The sequence below is a fragment of the Solea solea genome, chromosome 18 (genome assembly GCF_958295425.1).
Source record: "Solea solea chromosome 18, fSolSol10.1, whole genome shotgun sequence".
Classification (NCBI taxonomy): domain Eukaryota; kingdom Metazoa; phylum Chordata; class Actinopteri; order Pleuronectiformes; family Soleidae; genus Solea; species Solea solea.
The window spans coordinates 18,280,902-18,304,701 of record NC_081151.1 but is presented as its reverse complement, the minus strand read 5'-3'; the positions used below and the strand labels follow the sequence as shown (position 1 = coordinate 18,304,701).

Here is a 23,800-nt window from a genome sequence, read left to right as displayed (position 1 = left end):
TCATCGCCTATTTCGTAACTTGTGTATGGGTGGGAGATGAGGAGATCACATGGATCCATTCAAACGCTGCCTTATTTCAAAAGAACGTAAAAAAGTCGACCGTTACCACGGCCTCAACTCAACAGGAAGTCGACCATTTTGAATTTTGTCGTCCATTTTGGCGATTTGCACCCTACGTAAATGTCCTACCAACATAACAAATTTGTACCAGACACATCAAAGGCAAAAAGTTGTCGAAAGGTTTTGCGGATTCATCCATTCCATCAGCGTTTTGGCGAATTCCGACCATTCGCCCCAAAACAGGAAGTGCCCCATAACTTAACTATACGTTGACTGATCGCCTCGAAACTCCATACGTGACACAAGAGACCGACCGCGAGCGTGTGTCTATGGACACGAACTTGACCCAACAGAAAGTCGGCCGTTTTGAATTTAGCCGCCATTTCGCCAGGAAACAGGAAGTGCCTCCGTAACTTCGCCGTGCGCTGACCGTTGGCCTCGAAACATCATACGTGACACAAGAGACCGACCCTGAACATGTATACGGTATCATTACTATTCCTATTACTAAGAAAAACTGAAAAAATAGTAAAGCACATTATTATTTCTTGATTAAAATGTCAAATTATAGTAATTTACTTGCATTTCTGAATAGAAAAAAATGATTAGTTTTATTGGTTGAATGTTATGCTTGATTATTTTCTCACTTCTCAGAGAAGAAGCCCAGTGAGCCGACCCAAAAGTGGATATGAAAAGGTGAATTCAGTTTATTTACCAAATAAATAAACAATAACATATTTAGTTTTGATTGATATTGATCCTCTCTGGTTGTGAACAGATTGTTTATTCTTTTTAAACATAAATTTGTGCACAGGTCGAGTAAGTTGTAAAATGTTGATGTTCAGGAATAATGAATTACTTAAATGACTTAAGAAGAATAGGTGATCATTCTTATAGCCCTTTTTTGCAAAATAAAAATTGGTTTTGTGTTAGTTAGGCATTGGGAGAGAAAAATATATAATAAATAGACTGTTTTTATTTAACGTATGTCTTGTGTATGTATGTAATATTGCAATTACTTGAGTTTATGGTCTCTATTGTGACATTGTTACACATTATTTCTACTTGTTTTTTAACTTTAATCTATGTTCAGATTATTACTCATCAAGCCATATCTTTATTTTATGCAACACTTGCTCACTTTTGTTTGTGACGGCTAGTTTATATGCCCCCCCCCCCCCGAGCAATATAAGGTGGTATCATCTGCATATTACAGATATAAAGTGTGGAAAGGTTACAGAGTTAGGTGTTCTGGTTTCCCAGGCTGAACTTGGATGGCGTCTCCAGCATTGTTGTTTGTTTGTTCTTTGTGTTTTACGACAGTTGGCTTGCCCCAGTGTTGCCTTTCTGACTTTCTGTGTGATCAACTTAGCTAATGTGTGGAGAACGGGATGCACTGGGACGAGTGGAAAAAAGGTCTATTTAAAAGTGTTCAAAAAAACAGCGTTTGTTAATAAATACCCACTTGTTTTCTATATACCTGGGAGATCCTCTAAAGAAGAACCCTGACAGTGGAAAAGGGAAGGATGGAAGCGGTGACTCCGCACTGTAGATAACAAAGAGTGTTGCCCTCATTTCCATAAGTGTAACCTTTGTAAAGCAGTTTCCCCAAAGCTCCCAAATTGCCAGCATGAGTAAGATGCGGCTGATGAGAGATGCCGTTTAAAAAAACAAGCTTACATGAGTGCACTAAACACGGCTAAACCTGCGGCTCATTCCTGCCGCTCTGAAAGCATAACATGCTCTTATGAAAAGGAACGAGAGCCTAAATAAAACACTTTGTTATGAAGGCGATAGAGGCACGCCACGGTTGGTTAGGAGTCTTTCAAACAGAGGGAATGAGTTTGGACACACTGGGGGGATTTTGGCAAAGACGGAAAAAGGAGATGTTTTGGTGCGTCGAGGTTTGGAGGCGAGCGCCGCACATGGCCTGCACAGCATTCCCCGACATGTGAACAGCAAACAGAGCTTCACCAGGGCTCCTCAGGCAAACAAACAGGGAAGAGAAGTTGGACGTCTTTTTGCCACGGTGTCAAACAAGACCCTCGGAATCCCTGCTGAGTTTAATTTAAGATTTCCCCTGATTGGATACTACCAGGAAAAAGTGTTTCCATGTCCCGCTGTTTTCATTCAACAAACATCTATTTGCTGTAGATATTTGTGGACTTTGCTGGCGGAGAAGTGGAGGGGAAGGGGGTTCCCGAAAGTGTGTATTTTAGGTGGAGGGGCAAACAAGGCTATACTTGACATGGAAAATGATTTGTATTAAGGTTTTCAAATAGAAATGTAATGCATTCGACATGCTGTACTGACATGACGGAGGGATGTGAATGTCTCCTTTCTTTCCGAACAGACAAGCACGCGCAGTCACCGAGTCCACGTCGACCTCAAGAGTGTATTTATGAGATAGCTGCGCAGTTACCGTCGGGGTTCCCGTGACCAAAAACGATGGCATCATCCAGAGTGTCGGCCTCAAAAACAACCTGAAGATTTCATCACGCGTCGTGTCAGGCCGTCAAAGCAGACAGGTGAACATGTTTATTTTTCCTTTTTATTGACTTCCTTATGTACACGACGCTTAAAGCTGTAGTGCAGGACTTCTAGGGTTTTATTTTTGTGATTAAACCATGTTATTATTCTGCTCCGTTTCGTCTTCATGGATATTATTTGTATGCCGCGTCCTTCAGCTGAAAAGTCCTCAATCAGGGGCCCACAATGGGGAGATTTACAGTCACAGCAGCAAAGACACGTGAAGTCAAGTCAACTTTATGTCCAGAGCACATTTAAAAACAACCAAAGTGCTTTAGAGAGCCTCTTCCTGTCTGCTGTCGAGATGCAAAACAGTCTCTGTCAAACAAGACTATCAGACAGAGACGGGGGGGGGTTGGCCCCCTGATTTGGCGGGCTTGTGTACAAACCTGGCAACCCACCAAGGGAATTAACAGGAGAGCGAGGCGGATGTTCCAAAAATATTAAGATAAAATAATAATAATCAGCTGGTGCATTTTAATTAAAGAAATATTGATTTCAATATGTGGTATAGCAGATTTCAAATTAGTTTGGAATTCTGTTATATAATATAATAATATTTTTGGCTGTTCTTATAAAATGTGTGTAATAAACGTAAGATAGTGGCTTATTCAAAAGTGAGTTGTTATTGGACTTAAATATTGACTGTTGTAAGTAATGGCGCAGCAATATTGTGTGCAGTTCTCAGGTTGACCGAAGTGATTAATAATATCTAATATAGGTTGGTCTAAGTTTTAACTAAAGGTAATGATGAATTGCAAGGAAAATATTAACATTTTTTTGCGACTTTTGAATAAAATTTGAACCTCTATACTTCAAATTTGAATCAAAATGTTCAAAAGTTCAAAATCTTTTAAAATATTTACTTGCCTAACCCCAAACCGACTTGCTTGGGTGAGATTTGTGACTTACTCCCATGTCTGCTATCAGACCTGACTGAAGGAGCATTTCTCTGTAAGCAGCAGAACTTCAGGGCCAGGGAGCGAGAAGCATTTATCCTGTCAAACGGACTGTGAATGACTGTTTTTTTTTTTGTTTTTTTTGAGCAGAAAATAAACTTCTGGAAGTTTTTGTGGCCACTTTGTTGTGTTTTCAGTCAAACTCCGACCTGTTTGCTGTTGTCTCGCTTCTCGCCGTCGCTTTGTCTGTCTAGACATAAAACAAATCACTCTCTGTGTGCAGCACGGGAATGTCGGCAGGCGAAAACGGGATCTAAACGCTGCTATTGAAAGTGAGAATCACGTGGAGTTGGTAAAATAAACATTAAAATAAAAATAGTAATTGAAATCATGAGATAAAAGTGTGATTTGTTTTTTTTTTATTTAAATGCACTCACCTCAGGTGTTCAGGAAGTTCTGATGATCTTAGAGCTCTGGATGCTTCATAGGGAACTCATACGTCTAGGATGTAGTTTGGTCCAGGACCGTTCGGTGCTTTGTAGACCAAAAATTTTGAAATCTATCCTTTGACTCACGGGAAGCCAGCGTAATTAGGACCGGTGTGATGTGGTCCAGTTTCCTGGACTCTGTCAGGAGTCAGGACTCTGTTTGTCTCTACATGTGTGGCCCTGTGATGGCCTGGTGAACTGTCCAGGGTGTACCTGTGGAGGATAAAGCGGTACAAGCTGAGTGAGTGATTCTAAAGAAGGTGGGTCCTTGTCACGGTTGACCTTGGCGCTCCCGTCCACACCACCCGGGATCAGGCCGCAGACTGTGTTCGTGACACCCGCACAGGGCTGGTCTCCTCGCGGGGCCCCCAAAACAACCGGCTATACGGTTACATACTATGGCAGTTGCATGATGTGAGCTCATCCAGGGCCCAGACATTCAAATGCTTCTTTCGCCCACAAACACACAAAAGCCAGGACGAGAGGCACCCTGAGGCACTCCCTTTAAGATGGATACTTTGGGGTTTCCTGTGTACTGCACAAATGCATATCTTCTGCAAACATAGAGAATCATCCTCTTTTTTTGTGTGTGCGCCGTATGACAGTTTCCTTTCTCAAAGGATTCAGTGCTATTTAGGTCTGGGCCGCAGATCTGACCACAAATTTGCAGCATGGCTGACTCAACAAGCCCTCTCTCTCTCACAGCTGACTCCAGTGTGAAGTTACGACAAGGCAAAAGGCGAGAGGTGTGGTTAGGGCGGCCTGGGTGGCCCTGAAGATGACTAAACCAAAGGCCATGAGCGCTCAGGGTATAGACAGGAGGTAGGAGGGCGGGTGAGGTGATGAGGTGTGGTACCTACGTCCATGTGAAGAACCCGGGAGAGTTCCACCTGCTCCAGCACCCAGCTACCAGGACACATTAGAGCCAAACAGCGCCGATCCCGCTGCCCCAAAACACTGCTCCCACAAGCTGGTTCAGAGTGTTATCCCTGCTGGCATCGTGCATCACCACACCATGGTTCTTGGCTCCCTCCCCGATGGAGAAGTGGTTAACCTTTGGCAGTGTGATCTCCACATTACACCAAATGGTTAGTCACACGCAAGAACATAATAAGAGGGAATTGGAAACAAATGACCCGGGAAGGTTGTGACAGAAGAGCACTGAGCCGAAAGACGCTTGAACTTTAATTCGGCTTTCAAACAGTGTTTTCCAGCAGCTGCACTTTCTCTTTCTACAGATTCTCCCCGACAGGTTCAAACGATACAGCAAGAATCTGTTGGACAAGGCTGCCACCTGCTGGACATGTGCAATAAGTGTGAGACTCAATCACTCACTTCAAATCAACCACAGTGGACCAAAGTGCAGTGCAGAATAATAACTAAAAGACTCAATAAATAAAATACATTAAAAAAAAAGAAGCTCACTAGCCATGTTTGACTGCACCCTCTTGTCCTTTCTAGTGCTCATAAATAATAACAACAATAATAATAATAATAACACTAATAATAATAACAAAATAATAAAAAATAATGACAATGATAATATATATATATATATATATACACAAAATATTGTGTATTATATAACACAAAATATTATTCTCTGCAGCTACTGTATCCCACATGTTGCTGTCAATTTAAATTCTCCTAATAGAAATCAGTAAGTATCTTATCTCATCTTACTTAAAAAAATGGCAAAAAGGTTGTAAATCAAACCCTGAGCCATTAGTATAACTAACTGCTGAGTAATAGTTGTTGTTTTTTTACTCTTTTATGTCATAATATCGATGTTTTAATGCAGCACACTGATTTGATAAGGAGAAAGAAAACGTCCAGCTCCAGGTTCATCCCTCACGGAGACACGCCTTCTAGGGGCGGGCTCTGAGCCAATTCGAGGCCAGTGATTGGCTTCGTAGTCGCAATCTCGTCCTTTACCCAATCAAACATCAATATATGGCGTAATCCCGCCCCAACTCGGGAAAGTCGGCCAACCATTGGCTGAGAGCATTTTAAAGTTTGTTTTCCACTTTACTAACAGGAAATAATGCGACCGCGACTCAAATACTGTTAACTTGCTGTAGAAAAAAGGAAAATGAAATGTTAACGTCAAACGACGACAGCTAATGCTACAAAATAAAAGTCAGAACAATGCACTTGTCCTTAGGCTGCCTCTCTAAGGTACCGTAATAACGTTTGTACAGGTATTTACTCAGTGTGTGTGTGTGTGTAGCAGGTCGCTAATAGGAACCATATGAAACTCCAAAAAGTTGCTGAGTCATGGACCAAAGAGTAGGTAGGTGGGGGTTCAGGAGCAGTTCCTATTGGCTGCTGCAGGATAAGGAGGATGTAGAAAAACTCTGAACTGTGTGTAAACTAGAGGCAAAGAGACAAAAAAAGACATGGCAACCCAAACCAAGGTGAACCAGTAGACACACTGAGAACTTAGTGTGTCCAAGTGAAGGAGTGATGTGTGTTTTTAATGGACTCATATTTAAATGACTTCATGTGGCTCTTCTTCTCCTCAGCCTATTCTTCATGGATACTTCAGAAGCTCCTGCTCCTGGAGGGTTCGCATCGGTAAGTCCTGCCTTAAAGCATTTGTCCACTAACCTTGTATTAAAATCACTCTCCATTTTGTTTTTTAACAACAACATGATCATAAAATTTGTGCACCAGCTTTTGCGCTCAAAGGAATCGAATACGACCAGGCTCCAGTCAATCTAATCAAAGATGGAGGTCAGCAGGTATGACACTGTCAACGTTTACATCAACTGCAGGGTTGCCAGGTCTGTGTGTCAAAATTAGCCTTATATCAGAATTCAAAATATACTGTCACATGCCACAAGAAAACCACAGACCTGGCAAACGTCATTATCTGTTGCTTTAGATATATGCACATTTAAGTTAGTAAAAAAAACCTATTCAAACAGAATATCAACTTTAGTCTCACAAAATTATCTCTGTGTGCTCAAGCGTACGCAGGAGTACAAAGCGTTAAACCCCATGCAACAAGTGCCTGCATTGGAAATCGATGGCATCACCCTCTCTCAGTCGGTGAGTCCCCCCGGCTCTTTGCCAGTCATCCTTAACACTGTGTTTTAAGTGAGTATAGTATAATGAGATGCTGTGTGTGTGTGTGTGTGTGTTCTCTCACAGCTGGCAGTGATCCAGTACATTGATGAAACCAGGCCGGGACCACTGCTACTGCCAGCTGACCCGAAGAAACGTGCCCAGGTCCGGATGATAAGTGACCTCATTGCCTCTGGGATACAACCACTGCAGGTGAGTGGTGGTGTAATTCTGTCTCTCCTCTTTCTATTAACTAAAAGCTCACCTCATAAAATCTACATCTGCTTAAGTTTACAATATCTTGATATGTTAGCTACTTTTTCTCGCCATTAGACCGCCATCTTTGGCTGGAAACTGAAGTTTGTAAAATGCTCACTCCCCACTCCAAAGTCCATAAAGGAAATCTGCATTTTTACATCACAGCACACTAGAGTTGTTCATCTTCTGCTGCCCCCCTCACTTAGTTCAAATGTGGTATCTTGTGACTTTACCAAAAAAGGGCAGAAGTAGACCAGCATACCCTTAAGTTCCCATGAGCTAAAAATGCCGATCTTTATTTATTTAAACTTTATTTAACCAAATAAAGTCCCATTGAGATCGAGATCTCAAGGGCGACCCGGCCCGAAAGGTCAGCAACACATCATAATAAAAACACAGGCACTGTTCAATGGATTCTTGCTGTCTAACGTTTAGGATGGAACAAAACCTCTAAAGACATAAGATATTCAGGAAATTAAATAATACAGATGTAATGTGCACAATATAGATCAACTTCTAACCTTTTGTTTCTTGAATATTTCAGAACCTGTACGTCATCCAGAAAATCGGAGCAGAGAAGGTGCAGTGGGCTCAGCACTTTATCGATCGCGGATTCCAAGGTTGGTGGAAGTTTGTCTTCACAGTAACATTAAGCTCTTCCATTTTTTAAAGTACTATTCGTGTCATAATTTTGCCTTTATTCAGCTCTGGAGCCCATTCTAAAGCAAACAGCTGGAAAATACTGTGTAGGCGACGAGGTGAGAGACTTATTAAAGCTCAACAATGTGGCACAAAAAAAAGCCGGCACTTAACATTTGATGATGTTTTATACTTTTTAAGATATCCATGGCTGACATCTGCTTGGTCCCACAAGTCTACAATGCAGAGAGGTACAGTATGGTCACCCTGAACAAAAAAAAGAAAGTTTTATATTACCATTTATGCTCTTTAAATATGCATTTTTTTAATCCCCCCACAGGTTCAAAGTGGATGTTGAGCAGTACCCAACTATCAAAAGGTTAAATCAAACCTTAACTGAAATTGAGGCTTTCAAATTGAGCCACCCGTCCTGCCAACCAGACACGCCTCCAGATCTGCGTGCATAAAACAGCAGCTCGGCAGCCACTTCATATATATGTTCTTTAATAAACTACTTTGAAAAATAACACCATTTTAGTGTTGTTGCTTTAAATTGCATTACAGATAAACCTGCAATGTTAAAAAGGAGCGAAATGTGAGGTTAATATAGATTTATTAACATTTTATAAAGCAATTACAAATCCATTAACACTGTTATATGCACTCATAAGTGAGGAAAAGGGATTTGATAGGAAGAGCTGCATTAAACAGAAATGCACGGCATTAATAAAAAAGCATTTTAGCAGCTGCTAGTTCACAGCATGAAGTAATGTGTAGAACATGGAGATGAGGAGATTTGTTAGGCAAAGTGTCTGTCACTCACAGTATGAGCCGTATGCTGGGAATATGAATAGTTATGAATCAGGTAGACGACCCCGCTGTGAGGGAGAAGCCGGAAAGAAAGGAAGGTGAAAGAGACATAAGAGATGAATAAAGCAACAGAAAAGTCATTTTAAATATATAAATAAAGACACACAGTGAAACAACTTAAGAAACATTTTCAAAGTCCCAAATCACAGCATCGTCGCGTCACTTTTCAACGGGAACCTCCACCGTGCACCTGACTGTGTCATTGTAGAAGGTGCCGGAGCAGTCCGACCCGCCGAACACCAGCAGTGCGCAGTGGACTTTGACACCTTCGCCCCGCTCGCGCCTCTCGCCGTCCGTCGGGATGGAGCAGCCCAGACTTATCATGCTGTGTCCCGCACGCGGTTTGGAGCAAAGCGCGGGAGACGCCACTGAGCTCCACGTGCTGGTGTCTGAGGACAAATCGAGGCAAGAGGTGGGTGTGTGACGCGCGGAGGCAGCTCGACACCTTAATGAGTTACAACTTAAATGGATCGCTTATACTGTTGTATTTGTACATTTATACTTCACCGTTTACTGATTGGTTTGTTTTCTCTGCAAATTCAACTACAAAACACAGTAGTTTGGAGTGGTGATTGAGCGTTGGGCAAGGTATAGTTTTCTCCTACTAAGTATGTTATTTTGGATAGTCGCCTACAGGCAGATATGACATTGGGGTCTAAGGATCAGTACTCACCCGTGTTGAAGATGTGCACATCCTGCAGGGCTCCGATCGCACTGCAGCCTCCGCTCACTAAAATCCTGTTGTCTGAAACTGGCAGCGCTGCATGAAACCTGTCCATGTACACGCAAGAGGGCTTAACCTGTGCCATTATTCTTTTAAAGCCAAACTTTTCTTTTTTATTCTTGTTGTTATAAGAGCAGGGGAGGTGATGTCTAGTGTTCAAACCAATTAAATTCAAACTCAAGATGCAAAAATACCTCGACCAGATGGGCACATTTCTTCTCGAAGGTCAATTAACACTGTACTCACCCTCGGGGCAGCGGAGGCATGTTCCCACACTTCACAGCTGTGTACTCCATAAATCCTGCACAAAGTGAGGCCAAGAGCGATGTAAAATACATGCAAACGTGAGCTCATGCACGAGTCAACAAACCTGCAACTTACCCAAATCCAAAACATGGAGATCATTAAGGTAGGTCGCCGTCTTCCGGCCGCCGAATATGATCAGCTTTTGTGAGAGCAGTGTGGCCGAATGCCTGTAAATATAAAGTTTATTCTTGAAGAAATGACATATAGTCTACATTTTGTGTAGCTGTATTTTATTTTAAAAGGACACTGACCCAAACCGAGGCAGAGGTCTGTCTCCCTCCACAATGGGTTTGTACCAGAGTTCAAACTCTGGGTTAAAGATGTACAGAGCGTTGCTGCAGGATTTATCCCCTGATGAATGTCCTGGCTGGACACCACCGAAGACAAAGAGCTCTTTCTTGTAAAACACCGCAGAGTGATATGCCAAAGTTGGTATGCTCCCTTTTGCCTAACAGGGTGGGGGGGGGAAAGGGGGGATTACATTAAGAATCTCGTCCCAACAATCAAAATCAAAAGACTTGCAACAAAACCTACAATGACAAGCTTCCACTTCCAGGTCAGAGTACTGAGGATGTAGATCTCGCTGTAGCGCTGACCGTCCCTCAGACCGCCGTAGACAAACAGCGACTTGGAGTCTGGGTCGTAGGACGCGGAGTGTCCTCGGGCACACAGGGGTCCAGGTTCAGAGGTAGAGGAGCTCATGGGGAACCAGAAATCGCCGTCTGGGAAGAGTGGACATACACTTGAGGTAAAATATTTGACCTTCTGACTCATTAGGGATAGGGATTTTTTTTTTTTTTTAAATTGCGTTTCCCAACTTCAGTTTCCCCTGAGTCGAGAAATATCTTCATTCTTTTTTTGTCACGTGCCCACCAGTGACACTTGGCACGAGGCTTGAAACTCCGCACTTTTTAGACCCACTCATAGGGGGGCGGGACCTCATTCCCAGAATGTAAACAGTGTCTGCCGTCTTGGCACATAACAAAAAAAAAACAAGAAAAAAAAAAACTGAAGATATTTCTCAACTCAGGGGAAACTAAGGTTGGGAAGCACAATTGTATTACTATTCTAGTAATACAAAGCTAAGTGTGTGACTCTGTGTTTCTCACTATGGCAGTTATTCCATCCCGTGTCACCCGGTGACATTCCGGCCCAGCACACAGGAAGTGATTCATTTTATGTCGACACAGACGGAGGCGACGGGGCGCAAGTATGACCGAAAACACGAGCACCCACAAAAAGTTTCATACATCAATTTTACTGCTCAAAAACAAACTATTTTTTTCAGCTGCTTCATTGACGGATAACTTATTTTTGTCCCCGCCCACAAATAATGTTACATCAACAGGGAAAACAATGATATTACCACTGACCTAGTTCCAGCTTCCACAGAGAATCCTTGCAGTAGCTTTGATCGGCAGTCTCTCCGCCGATGAGCAGAGCAGTGTTGGGGTCACTCAGACACATCGTGTGGCTCCAGCGCTTCGATGGACACACTGCAACTAAAATCATCAAACTAGAATATTAAAACTCATTTTGTGCATTCAAATGTGTGATCGGAAAGAAAGAAAGGGCATCTTGGTGTTGTTCCCTCTTGACCTTCTCTGCTGTCACTCTTCATCCCCTCCTCGCTGTTCATCCTGAACAGCCTCTTTTTCTTGGGGGTCGAAGCCAGGTCGATGTCCTCGGTGAGACTGTCCATGTCCTCAGAGCTCCACGTCAGATGACCTCTCTTACTGATGACCGTCCGCCTGGGTGTTTTGTCCTGATACAAAAAAAAACTTTCATACGGGAACCCTATTTAAAAAGAACATTTATGCATCATGTGAGGTTTCTAACAACTAATAATATTTATTTACTTTTTGGTTTTGGACCACCATGTTTTTACATCTCAACATCTTTTGTTGAGTTGTGATTCTTTAATTGTTCAAGGCTGGTAGTGGTTAGCACTCTTGCCTTTGCAGCAAGAAGACCCGGGTTTGAGACCCGGTCAGAACAAGGGCCTTTCTGCATGGAGTTTGCATGTTCTCCCCGTGTGAGTGGGTTTTCTCCAGGATCTCTAGTTTCCTCCCACAGTCCAAAAACATGCAATATGGGGATTAGGTGAACTGGACACTCTAAATTGACCATAGGTGTGAGAGTGGATGGTTGTTTGTCTCTATGTGGCCCTGTGATGGACTGGCGACCTGGCCAGGTTGTGACCCCACCTATGTCAGCTGGGATTGGTACAGCTCCCTCATGAGGAGGATAAAGCGGTAGAAGATGGATGGATGGATGGAAGTTCTGCAACTTTATTTGGCAACCTCCCCAAAAAACAACTCCCACCTCCTGAGAAAATGCAGCAGAGAACTGCTGAGCACTAAAAAGCTGATTTTCTTCACAGAAAATGTCATAAATTGTTGAAATCGGCTGAAAGATGTAGGCAAAGAGAAAAGCGACATCAGTGTAATGCCGAGTCTTACCGTGGGCCAAGCACTGGGTTTATTTCCCACAGCAGAAGAACTGGTGTCAATTTTGTTCACTTGGATCTCAGCAAAGGAAACACTGTCACTCAACTGCGAGGAGTTGGGAGTGATCTACGAGGCAGGGGAAAACAGTGACGACAACACAGAAAAATGCCCCCGTACAATATCAAGCCTCCTCCGTCTTACCGTCTCATTTTCAGTATTTTGGATTAACGTGCTGCAGAGGTCGGTCGTGTCGTGCTGTTCCGGGAACAGACATTTCCTTTGAACTAGAGGAGTGCTGCTGAAGACACTCGTCGTGTCCTGTGGAACAAAACAGTGCGGAGCAGCTCAACACGTGTAATAAACTCAACTATAAACAATCTAAATGAGTATGGAGGTCAGTGAAAGGGCTGCACTACATAGAAGGAAATAATGCATTTCATTTTTCATTAACACCACATACTGGAGCGCCGAATTTTGTTATTATAATAATTATATTTCTGCCTCTGTTTGTTCTTGTTATTTGTCTAGAAACAGACTCTGTCAGGGCACTACTAGTGGACCTGACTGAGTGTTTGGCTGTTTCTCAATACCCAAGTATGCAAGGATGTACTTGAATCTTAACACACAAACCACACTTTTGAATTCTAAATGACTCATTTCTCTCCTCAAATTACCTTAAATCTGCGTTCCGGGACACAGAAAAAGATTTATTTCAGGTTTTTATGCGCTTTCTCTGCATGATATGTTCGTATCAAACTGCTGAACAACAGCAGTAGAATTGACTTTTCGTGAAGCTCCGTTTTCTTCTTCTTTGTGTTTTCAGTCATACTCCAACCTGTTTGCAGCTGCCTCACTTCCCTGGCGCATTGTTACGGTTGTCTCCCCCCGTCTGGACATGAAACCAATCACTTCTTGTGTGCAGCATGTGATTATCGGCACGTGACGAGACCTAAACGCACCATACAATGTGGCGCCAACAGGTTTGAACTAGGGCTGACACAGTTACTGCGGTTAATCAATTATAAATCAATTACTAAATTCACTCGTCAACTATTTTGATAATCGATTAAGTGGTTTGAGGTTTTTCTTTTCAGCTTCTTGTTGTATATGTATATATATATATATATATATATATGTGTATGTATATACATATACACACAGCAAGAAGCTGGTAAATCAGAAAAACTTGTCTTAATAATGAAAGATATATATAGCATACTTTCCCCAATAGTGTGCAGGCTTTTCACTCAGTAACATGAGACGCCGAGTATTTAACACCAGGATGAAGGAGACCTCATACCTCGCCACACACTGTGAGCACAATCTTGCCATACACTCCTTTCCTGCTTCTCTCTGCTGCCACTGAGGCGATGTTTGTGTTCCAGTCTCCCTCCCAAGTCAGACACCTGAAATTAAAGACAGGGTTCTCACATTATAGACCCAAGTTTCTCTTATGTTTGCCAAGGAGTGCTTTTGTTAAACATAACATGATGTGGATTATGGAAGGAATTGTTAGATTTTAGCAGTGCTGTAACATAACAAAGAACAAATACTTTGTTGCTGTACATAAGTACAAAATTCCCATATCTGTACTTTACTTTGTTATTTGTATTTCTAGAAACTCTTTTACTCTACTACATTTCCTCTAACTATCTTTGTTACTCGTTACTACCAAACAAAACCAGAAGAAGAGTTGGTAATGGTCTGTATTTATATAGAGCTTTTCTAGTCTTGATGACCTGCTTTAACACTACAGTTTTCACCAATTCACACATTAAGTGTCTTGCTCAAGGGCACGTACAGACTACTAGAGGCAGGAATTTAACCCACGACCTTCCAGTTGAAAGACAACTCATCCTACCACAGAGCTACCATGGCTCAATCCTAACTTACTTTTAAAACTTATGGGAAAAAACTAGGAATACCTCAACGATTAGCATTGAGCTTTGTATTACTAGAATTAGTATTTTTTTTTTAGAAAAATGTGCTTCCCAACCTCAGTTTCTCCTGAGTCGAGAAATTCATTCATTCTTTTTTTTTTTTTACGTGCCCAACAGTGACACTTAGCTTTGCTTGAAGCGGCAAAGCTAATTCCGCACTTTTTAGACCCACTCGTAAACAGTGTCGGCCATCTTTGCTAACAGTTACGCTAACAGGACAAAGTGTCACTGGTGGACACTAACAAAGAAAAGAATGAAGATATTTCTCAACTGAGGTTGAGAAATGTATTTGTATTACTATTCTAGTAATACAAAGCTAAATGCTAATTGGTGAAGTATACCAATTATATACATTTTATATCAGAAAATTGCTTTTGATATCAAATACAGTAAATGTCATATACTTTAAGACTTTTACTTAAATAATATTACTTAAGTAATTTTACTCAAGTATCCCTTTAAGGTACTTTATTCAGGATGGGATTTTAGTGGCAAGTTTAATATGTTTTTTTGTAAAACAAATGTTAGCTGTGTGGAAAAAAGGGTGGAATGTATATTGACACTGTGAGACTGTGAGGTTCGGGCTCGACTTGAGTGCTTTCTCTCGTCTGTTTGTTAGTTGTTGAGCGGCTGCTTTGCCTTCACATACCTTGCCTGAGAGGAGAGAGTCCCAATTCTCTGGGCCTCGACCTCTGCACTGACGACAACCTCCACTGCGACGGTGCTCGCGTCGCCGCCTCTCCACTCTCCAAGCCCAAAGATGACCAGCTGCTTGGGCAGAGGCAGCGGCATGTGCACCTGGAAGCACCGTCGGTTGGATTTGCTGTCAAAGTATATGTCATTTTTTTCCCCCGCTTTTTAAATTAAAACGTCTATTTGATGGTTTTTCCATACACAAACGCACCTGATGAACTGGCGGGGAGCATCACGAAGGGACCACAGCACATAGAAACTCATTTTCCCCATTTTCGTGTTTGCTGTTTCAGGGTCGTGTTGACTCCTATAATCCGGCAGAAACCCGCCGACAATGGAACCTCGTCTATCGTAGCCACCTACGCTTCTGATGAGACGTCTCCTCTGATTGGCTGAGAAGAGAAGCCGATGTGAAAAATACACACCTGTGTGCAGCGGATGAGGTAAAGCCGCTGATTCAGCAGTGAGTGCAATTCTAATCTGTTTCTTCAAGTAAAAACGTGTTCCTCTAATACAGATTGTATTTGTCTGCCCTACTAACACGCAACGTTCAAAACTAACATTTAGAGAAAGCTCCTTGGGGGGTTAGGTAGGTACTAGTTGGAGTATTAGGGCCACAAGTAAAATATATATAAATAAATATATACATTGTTTCATTTGAATTCTGGACTTCTTTCCTCAGAATTCAGACTTTTTTCTCAGAATTCTTGACTTTTCCTCAGAATTATTGACTTTTTCCTCAATTCTTGACTATTTCCCACTTAATTCTGATTCAAGCACATTATTATTTCTTAATATGTCAAATTATAGTTATTTACCTGCATTCCAGGACAAAAAAATGTAATTAAATTAAAAAAATTAAAAAGTTAATTCAGTTTTTTTATTTGCCAAATAAATAACAATAACATTTTAAGTTTCAAAGTTTAGTTTAAAGCTTTGGACATTTAAGAAACCCAGCAAAGATGAAGACTGGCACTCTTTTCTCTGGACATCAACTGGCCTTTGGGGAGAGCTGAAAATAAACCTGGTTTCATCAGCACGCCTGTAACAATTACATCAATTCCCTAACGCCGCTCTTTAATGTAAACACAAGGGACCATCTTGAAGCGCTTTCTAATCCTGGATCTGCATTGAGACGGGTTGAAATAAGCTACTGCGCACACACCCAGCACTGTTAAACCTTCAGCTTCTTTAGTAAGGGTCAACACTTGTCGAATTAACCACAAAGAGAACTAAGACAATCTTCTCTTTATTGTTGAATATAAATTTCAGGAACAAATATCATAACGTACAGTGAAGATACAGTACAGCAAACAGAGGAGGCTTTAAACAGGTCGCTTTACATTGTGTGCTACGTTAGCAGCCCCAGTGTATGATATCTTTGGAAACATGTGCGTGAGTGAACATGGTAAAAGCTGATTTAAAAAAAACAAACAAAAACAAAGCTTTTAAACACAATCAGATCCAAAGTCTGCCTGAAGCACTGGAGGGTATTCATAAACAAACACGACTTTCACAAACAGATGTGCACAAAATACATTTAAATATTACAACTGCTCCCTTCCTACAAAACAGCAAACCAAAGCGGGAGGGAAGCAAATGTAAATATTGATTCTTTATTATATAATCAGCTTTATGTGATAAGGAATGGCTTCATTTGTGTCATAAAGAGCACACGTTGAAAAAAAAAGAACTGTCACCACTTGCCTCGGAAGATCCTAATGTATATGCTTTATCGACGTGCCGCAGTCGTGTCTGTGCACAGTTTGTATTTATTAGTCGTTTTCTGCATGGCCACATTTAACACATACAATCAATGCACACTACAAAAGCAGGACGACAAAGCAAGAGAACAATCACAGGAAATGTAAGCATTTACGCGGGACAACTGAAAACCTCCATTTCTTTAGAATGCTGCTCATTGGGAACCTGGCCTGGAGAGATACAGTGTATTCTGTGCAGGTGAATCCCTGATCACTGCTACCAGAGAAATGTTACAGCTAAAAACAATATGTCTTTTATGACGGGCACTTGACCAAGTAGTACAGTACATACATGGCAACTGTGCAAGGCTTTTTCAAAACATTTATCAGCAAGATGATTGGGACAAATGTTGCATTCAAAACTATCTGACAATATATAGAATTTCAACACATGGCAACACAAGCTGATAGTGATAAAAATAGATATTACCAATATTTTACTTTTTTTTTTATATTACTTCATTTATCCCCCAAATAAGGAATCAAAAATATTTAATTGTAAAGAGCAATATTCTTTGACAATAGACGCGGGGCATCTCAGGCACTGTAATAAACCCTGTAGTAAAGCGTTTTATTTCGCCATAGTGAGTAAGAGTTGTCGAACTTCAGCAGGTAAGTTCCATCCCCGGGGAAGTCATGGCTGCCCCCGAAGACAGACGTGTGACTGTCCTGGCGATAAACAGGCAAGATTTCAGCCAGGTTGGAGTTGGCTTGAGCTTTGGAGCCCTTCTCAACATCTCCGTTACCAACAGGCCCTAAAACAGAAATCATACAAAGTCAACACGCTGCCAGAGATAACAGTTGCAGGAACAGATAACGACACAATTAAGCCATGTTTCCACCGAGGTTCGGTTTGGTACAGTACGATATGTGTTTTTTGGTTTTTCTTTTGCATTTTCCATTAGGAATATTACCAAAATAACCAGCCCCAACCGGTCCCTTCCCTTGGTGTACCAGAGTAAAAGCGTACAGAACGGTCAAAACGCAAGTCTGACTCTGGGCTTTATCATTCCAAACCTTACCGTACTCTACCAAACCATGTACTCTAATGCACAAGCGGCATCAAATTCCACATTGCAAACCCCAACTGACCTTCCAATTCCTCCTCTTCATCTTCGTCATCACTTGACTCACTGATGTGCACTGTGATAGACCGGTTTGTGACAGGAGTCCAGTCAAAATAGATGCCAAAGCCAATGTCGTAGCCGTCTGTCGCGAACTCCCAGCACACTTTTTTGGCCTCTGGGACAGTGGGAACGTGGACTGTCATGATGTCGCCTCGGTAAACGGTCACCACGCTGTCCTTCTCGGGTCTAAGCTTTGCCTTCAGCTCCTTCAGTGCAGCAGATGTCCATGTTGTCGGCGGATTTAGGGGTGGCGTGTGGGCTGCCATGGGTAGAAAACCAAAAAGAATATGTTGACAGAGAACATAACAGCTAATCTGGCCCTTTTTAATAATGCTTAGATTAGATATACAAGATTATTCATAATTAATCTTTTTATTTCTTTTTTTTAATGAGACATTCCAGAATCTCTTCTGCACCTACAATTGCCTGTAAACTGATGTATTTGGATTGGAGTCAAGTCAAGTAAAAGTAAAATAAAGTTTTATCAAGCTCAGCCCGGTTGGCCAAACAGTGAAGTGTCTGACGGTGAGCAAAGATTAGAGTGTTGCTTTAGTTACCTAAGCATCTTTCTGAAAATGTGTAAAATACTGTATTCTCCCCTGTCACTGTTTTGGCTGGGGCCCAGGATGCTCTTACATTTAGCCCCTTTAAAACGGAAGGTTCATCTTTTTAGAATTTACGTTACACTGTATACAATAATTACTGATTTCTGAAGCCTCGGAGTTAAAAATCCTAGATAAAGCAAAGCAGCAGTCATGATGACACACTCAGCAGGTCCTCACATTTCATCTCAGCGGAGAGTTGACAGCTCCCAGCACTGTTGTTCTCCTCACCACCTCCCCCCGGGGCCAGCTCAGCAGGGGCCTCCTCATTACCCTCAAAATGCACACATACAAGGTTCATTATTACAGAAAAATAATATTAAACACTCTCCTCCCCTGTTTATTGCCAGTGAGAGACAGGTTATCGAACATACTTAAACATTAACTACCTTGTCTGAACCCTTCTCTGGATCCTGCCCAATGTCATCCATGCTCGGCCGCTCTTCCACCTGAGCCAAGCTCTCTGAAAGATCTGTGTTCTGGAGCCTGGAGTGGTTATAGCATAGCAGCAGAGAGGAAACCACAATATTTAACTGGTGACGACATTAGCATGCCATAAGCAGACCTAGCTTCACATATTATGAGCACATTCATAAGAAAGACACTCTGCAGCAACAGGTTACCTGTCCAGCGGTCTGCTGTCGTCGCACTGTTCAGACGCTATTCCAGGGAAAGACGAGAAGGAGAGGGATGACAGCCGTGACTGAAGCTCAGATGCAGCCTCTAATCTCTCCATTGCTCTAAGGACAAGGCAAACACCTCAGCCTGCGTGGCTGGAGAGAAAAAAACAGAGAAGATGAAGCCCCGCCCCCTTAAAAACCACAGGGAGGGAGAGAGATGACAGAAACTAGCCTACAGTGCTAACGCGAGCCACGGACACTAAACAAACTGTAACTTGACACTCGTGGTCCACGTTCGCCACAGGCTCGTGAATCAGTAGCCAAAGTCGTATAAAGGACAACTGAGTGTATGTGTGTGTTTATTAACGAGCTCCACATCTTGGCAACGTTTGACGTTTTAGCTTTTTAGCTAGCTAGCTAGCTACTTGTTAGTTCCCATTTAGCAACCTAGCAAGCTATAAAAAGGGAAGCAGCAGCGACGTCTTACCAAGAAACTACGATGACAGTTTCACTTCACCAGTCCAGAGCGGGTCATCGGGAAAGACGATTCCATATCCCCGCAGTCATGTAGCTGGTGTCTCCACGCTGCTACGGCTGCTGCTGATGCTACACAGGAAAAAACAACACTGATTTTTTTTTTTTTCAGACTTCCTTCTTTGCTCGAGTGTTGACGAAAACCAGCGAATCTGAGGCGGAAATTAGGGACAGCTGAGGGGACCATGTTTCATAATCCCCTTTAAACAGTTATATCTATCTATTTTCAGATAAATGACAGATGCATCCACACAACAGATATATAAACATCAACTTTAACATTTAGATTAGATTAGATCCGACACCAGGGAAATTCACTTGTCAGTTAACAGTCCATTCCCTTTGGGTTCCCCCCTAGGTTCTCGTGTTGTTGATATGGAAAGTTATTCTAACATTCCCCATAACATTACTTTTTAGTTGCACATTTGGTTCCCCTTATGCAAATTTGTCACAACCTTCATACATTAACATGACAACATTCATTATATATAACTAATATTATTTTAAACTGTGCCCATTAGTAGATTTACTTTCAGTCTTAGATAAATGAATAGGCAAACATGATAGAATTAAAGGTTTTATTGTTAATGAACTGAAATATATACAAAAGTGTGTGCGAAATAAAAATATAATCAAGTCGAAATAGAAAACAAACTCTAAATAAAAAGTAAAACTAGAATAAAAACAAATATATACAAAACAGCTCAAATATTACAACTATAACTGTTACCAGTGGTGTGCACAGACATTTGGAGGGTCAGGGGCAAAAACTGAAAGAGGCACCTACTGTGAAAAATTAAAAGGCACCACTAGTATGTGACCTGAGGTCAAAAGCAGCCCATTGTCTCTGTCAGTGTTTTTTTTAGTGGACATTTTATCTACCTACAGCGGTGAGTATTCATTATTTTCCTAACACATGTTAGGTAATTGTTAGTGCTGAATAAAAATAAATAAATGTTTCCCTTCTTTTAGTGGAAATACTTAGGTCATAGTTGTAATCAGATTCACATTTTTAAATTGCATTGTGTATTTTTCCCCTCCAGGTGCAGTGTGATTTTTGTCACAGATGGACACATTTTGAATGTGCAGAACGTCACACACATAATATAAATGTTAAAATGTATGAAATGTATGAGTTAAATAGAATGTTTAATAAAAAATGTGTAATGAATAGAATGTTCAATGAAATGTGTAAATAGTGTAAAAGTACATTTTGACTTGTGAAATCTATCTATAAAAAAATTACAAATGGGTATAAATAAAGATGTCTTTTTTCTCTTTCTCTTGTCTTCTGTCAAATCTAAAAGTTTCTTTCTTTCTCTCCATCTAGCCATCCATCCATATGCGGTTAGTTTGACAAGAACATCCTACCTGCATGATTTTGGACACATGACATAATTTCCTTCCATTTCCTTACCTTTAAAGACCTTAAAAACAATCTTTGTGATAGCAGAAAAAAAAACAAATATGTGAAAAAGAAATTATTTTCTGATGAGATAGCACAGATTGATAGACAGGACTATAAATTCAGCTTTCCGTAGCATGTTTTGTCAGAACACTGGACCTTGGGGACTGACTTTCATGTGGACCTCCACACATTGTTTAATTAAGCAAGTTCAAGTTGCGTTTTGTAGCAATGTTTGTCACCATTTAAAGTGCTGTGACTAGTCTAATATCTAACATGTCACTGATTGTTGTCCCTTTTTGTCCATTAGGGCTCAGATGTCCGTGAGTCAGTTTCCAGGAGACACACAGTCAGGAACAAATGCTGCTGATGAGGTGAAGGTAATTTAATCTAGTCTTTAACCCCTTTAATTAGAAACTTTCCATGGGAATTACACCCAATGTATAAATTGTTGTATGGTTACAGAAAAAACGTCCAGCAGGAGGCAGAAGAAACAACATTATTGTTGCTCGTTGAACTTTAACACTTAAGATCTACCACATAATATCAAAACTTACTCAAAACTGACTTTTTTTTAGTCCTTGGGCTCAAATGTGTGGCTTCAATACTTTTTTGTTGTTTGTAGAAATCATCTGTGATGTCATGTGATGGGGGAATGCAGAGTGGATGAAGGGGGTGTGGCGTCAATAGCTTATGCTACATTATATTAGTTACCAAGTACATTTCACAACCTTCAATGTTGAACATATTCAGTTTATGCCCATAAATACAGATTTATGATCATTCTGATTTAATTGTGTATATTTTCTGGTTTATTTTGCTCCATATGACAAATAAATAATTAAAACAGATTAATTTGAGATCATTTCCATGTTTGGAAAACACTAAAACATTTAAATATTTTATTAACAAGTTGAAAAAAATAAACAAATTAATCAATTTAAAAAAATAAACCTACCCAATGAGGACAATCCCATGTATGAAACTGTCCAGAATATCCCTGTATCCCTACAAGACACGAGTAACGCATGGTTTCGCAGTCAGTCTAAGTCAGTCATCACACACACGCAGTCACCAGTCACAAGGAAAACTTAGTGGGAAAAACAGATCAGAAATGATAGACTGGCACGGCGGCCAACACCAAGCAGTCATGACGTAGTGGCCATGAAGAATCAATAGACAGATGTGAAAAAGCTTAGCAGACCAGGTACAGTAATGGCACAGCGGCCAAGAAAAAAAACAAAAAACTGCACTTCCTGTTTTAAAATATTTTAACGCAACTTTGGAGCTTTTTAAAGTTAATTTATGTTGTGAATATTAATATCATGTGTTTTGTACACTTGGCTGTTTGTATGTTCACTACTGTGCACTCTCCTGTTTGTCAAACTCACTTCTTTTTTTTTTGACACAGATGATGAGCCCCCTCTGGTGAATAAATGAAAGCACTGCATGCTTTTGTTTGACACTGTTAGAGATGGAGATGGAGGTTCAGCAGCAGATTCTTCCTCATCAAACTGTTGCACTTATGTAGTAATAGTACTACTACTAATAATAACAATAACAATAATAATAACAATAATAATAATAATAATAATGAACTGTTTCTGATTGTGGTCAGAAAAAACGTAATACTAATGATTTTTTTTAATTTATTTACACTTTTATTTTTATTTCTTGACCATTTTGTACATTCACAGGTGGGCCCGACTTCTGTTTATCTGTTAAAATTACATAATAATATGGTTTGTTGTCTCTTTTCACTTTTACAGACTCACCTTGGGTCACCTGAGGTCGGATCCACTTGGGTCCCTACGTGGTTGTTGGCCAGTACAAAGCCCCCACCTGGACACCATGGCTGTTTTTTCAGAGATGAACACGTGCCAAACTGCCTCTAAGCAAAAGTCTGTAATGTGTTAAAAGGATACACTACACCTTGGTCAGGTGGTGTGCCCACAAAGTCGGTGGAGCACAAAGAGGATGGCGATAACTGGCCTATAACCAGCACAGGATAAGATTGCACGGTTGGTATCGAGTCCTTGCTTCACCCTACACTGCATTGTCAAAGGTGTCAGTTTAAGGGCTTAAATATTCATAAAAATGATAGAGATAATAACACTCATGTATTGCACATATACTATAAGATGTTTTTGAAGATGACTCTTGCAGAGAAGACTCTCTACTTTACTCAATTGTGTGTAATCAATTTAAATATGTTTTGTCCTTTATTAGGCCAGAAAATTCAGCCATTGCACGTTTGGTTGCTGCTGTCAACTTCATCGTGTGTAAAGTTGCATTTAACGATAACACACATGATGGAGTGAGGTCAGTATATCAGACGACAGGTGGAACTGGTAACTTTGCACTGCTGGTGACATGGTTACAGGCCGTCCCTGAGGAACTACAACATCTCCACCTCAACCCCCTCTCAGCCTGTGTTGAATCATGTAATTAAAGGCAGAATCCCTCAACATGGTGGCCAGGTTGGTGTCACACACACGTCCAGCTGAGCAGACAGGAAAAGGCTGCATATTTTGCAGTTCTAGGTCAAGACAAAGGTGTTCAATACACATTATGTTGGAGGGGCAGCAAGTAGGATTTAGCTTGTCCATTATAAACATGGCGCCCTGATACTAATAGAAAGAGTCTATTTAGTGGTAATGAAAACAACAATTCATACATTCAGGTGATTAAACACTCCAAAGAATCTTACACAACTGGACCTTGAAAAACTGTAGTGCATAGCTTTTGAATATAAACAAGTGTTGGTTAGTTGTTCAGTTCTTAAACTGTGGTTCGTGTGCCACCAGTGGTATGCGAGCTTCCT

General features: G+C 41.0%; 3 protein-coding genes across 5 annotated transcripts; 1 reads left to right on the top strand and 2 right to left on the bottom strand.

The window, feature by feature from the left end:
* Window positions 1-6,008: 6,008 nt before the first annotated feature.
* Window positions 6,009-8,469, top strand: gstz1 (glutathione S-transferase zeta 1). 2 transcript variants are annotated; one of them, XM_058615590.1, is made up of 9 exons: window positions 6,009-6,154; window positions 6,502-6,553; window positions 6,653-6,720; window positions 6,950-7,030; window positions 7,133-7,258; window positions 7,848-7,923; window positions 8,009-8,061; window positions 8,144-8,193; window positions 8,283-8,469. In XM_058615590.1, the coding sequence occupies exons 1-9, from the start codon at window positions 6,125-6,127 to the stop codon at window positions 8,407-8,409; spliced, it is 663 nt and encodes a 220-aa protein (XP_058471573.1). In that variant the 5' UTR covers window positions 6,009-6,124; the 3' UTR covers window positions 8,410-8,469. The 2 variants fall into 2 exon arrangements, with proteins under 2 accessions (XP_058471573.1, XP_058471574.1); XM_058615591.1 differs by lacking the exon at window positions 6,009-6,154 and adding an exon at window positions 6,181-6,393.
* Window positions 8,470-8,538: 69 nt separating this feature from the next.
* On the bottom strand, window positions 8,539-15,271 carry zgc:163014 (uncharacterized protein LOC100038766 homolog). 2 transcript variants are annotated; one of them, XM_058615680.1, is made up of 13 exons: window positions 15,137-15,271; window positions 14,882-15,055; window positions 13,593-13,698; window positions 12,494-12,610; window positions 12,305-12,418; window positions 11,442-11,607; window positions 11,216-11,344; window positions 10,377-10,564; window positions 10,094-10,290; window positions 9,918-10,009; window positions 9,783-9,837; window positions 9,486-9,583; window positions 8,539-9,201 (listed from the first exon to the last, which is right to left on the bottom strand). In XM_058615680.1, exons 1-13 carry the CDS (start codon window positions 15,196-15,198, stop codon window positions 8,972-8,974), a joined length of 1,728 nt encoding a protein of 575 aa, XP_058471663.1. In that variant the 5' UTR covers window positions 15,199-15,271; the 3' UTR covers window positions 8,539-8,971. The 2 variants fall into 2 exon arrangements, with proteins under 2 accessions (XP_058471663.1, XP_058471664.1); XM_058615681.1 differs by having other exon boundaries at window positions 14,882-15,030; window positions 15,137-15,259.
* An 887-nt stretch (window positions 15,272-16,158) lies between these two features.
* Window positions 16,159-19,686, bottom strand: tmed8 (transmembrane p24 trafficking protein 8). The gene is made up of 6 exons (XM_058615091.1): window positions 19,525-19,686; window positions 19,041-19,190; window positions 18,807-18,903; window positions 18,598-18,691; window positions 17,781-18,074; window positions 16,159-17,443 (listed from the first exon to the last, which is right to left on the bottom strand). The coding sequence occupies exons 2-6, from the start codon at window positions 19,151-19,153 to the stop codon at window positions 17,226-17,228; spliced, it is 816 nt and encodes a 271-aa protein (XP_058471074.1). The 5' UTR covers window positions 19,154-19,190; window positions 19,525-19,686; the 3' UTR covers window positions 16,159-17,225.
* Window positions 19,687-23,800: the final 4,114 nt, after the last annotated feature.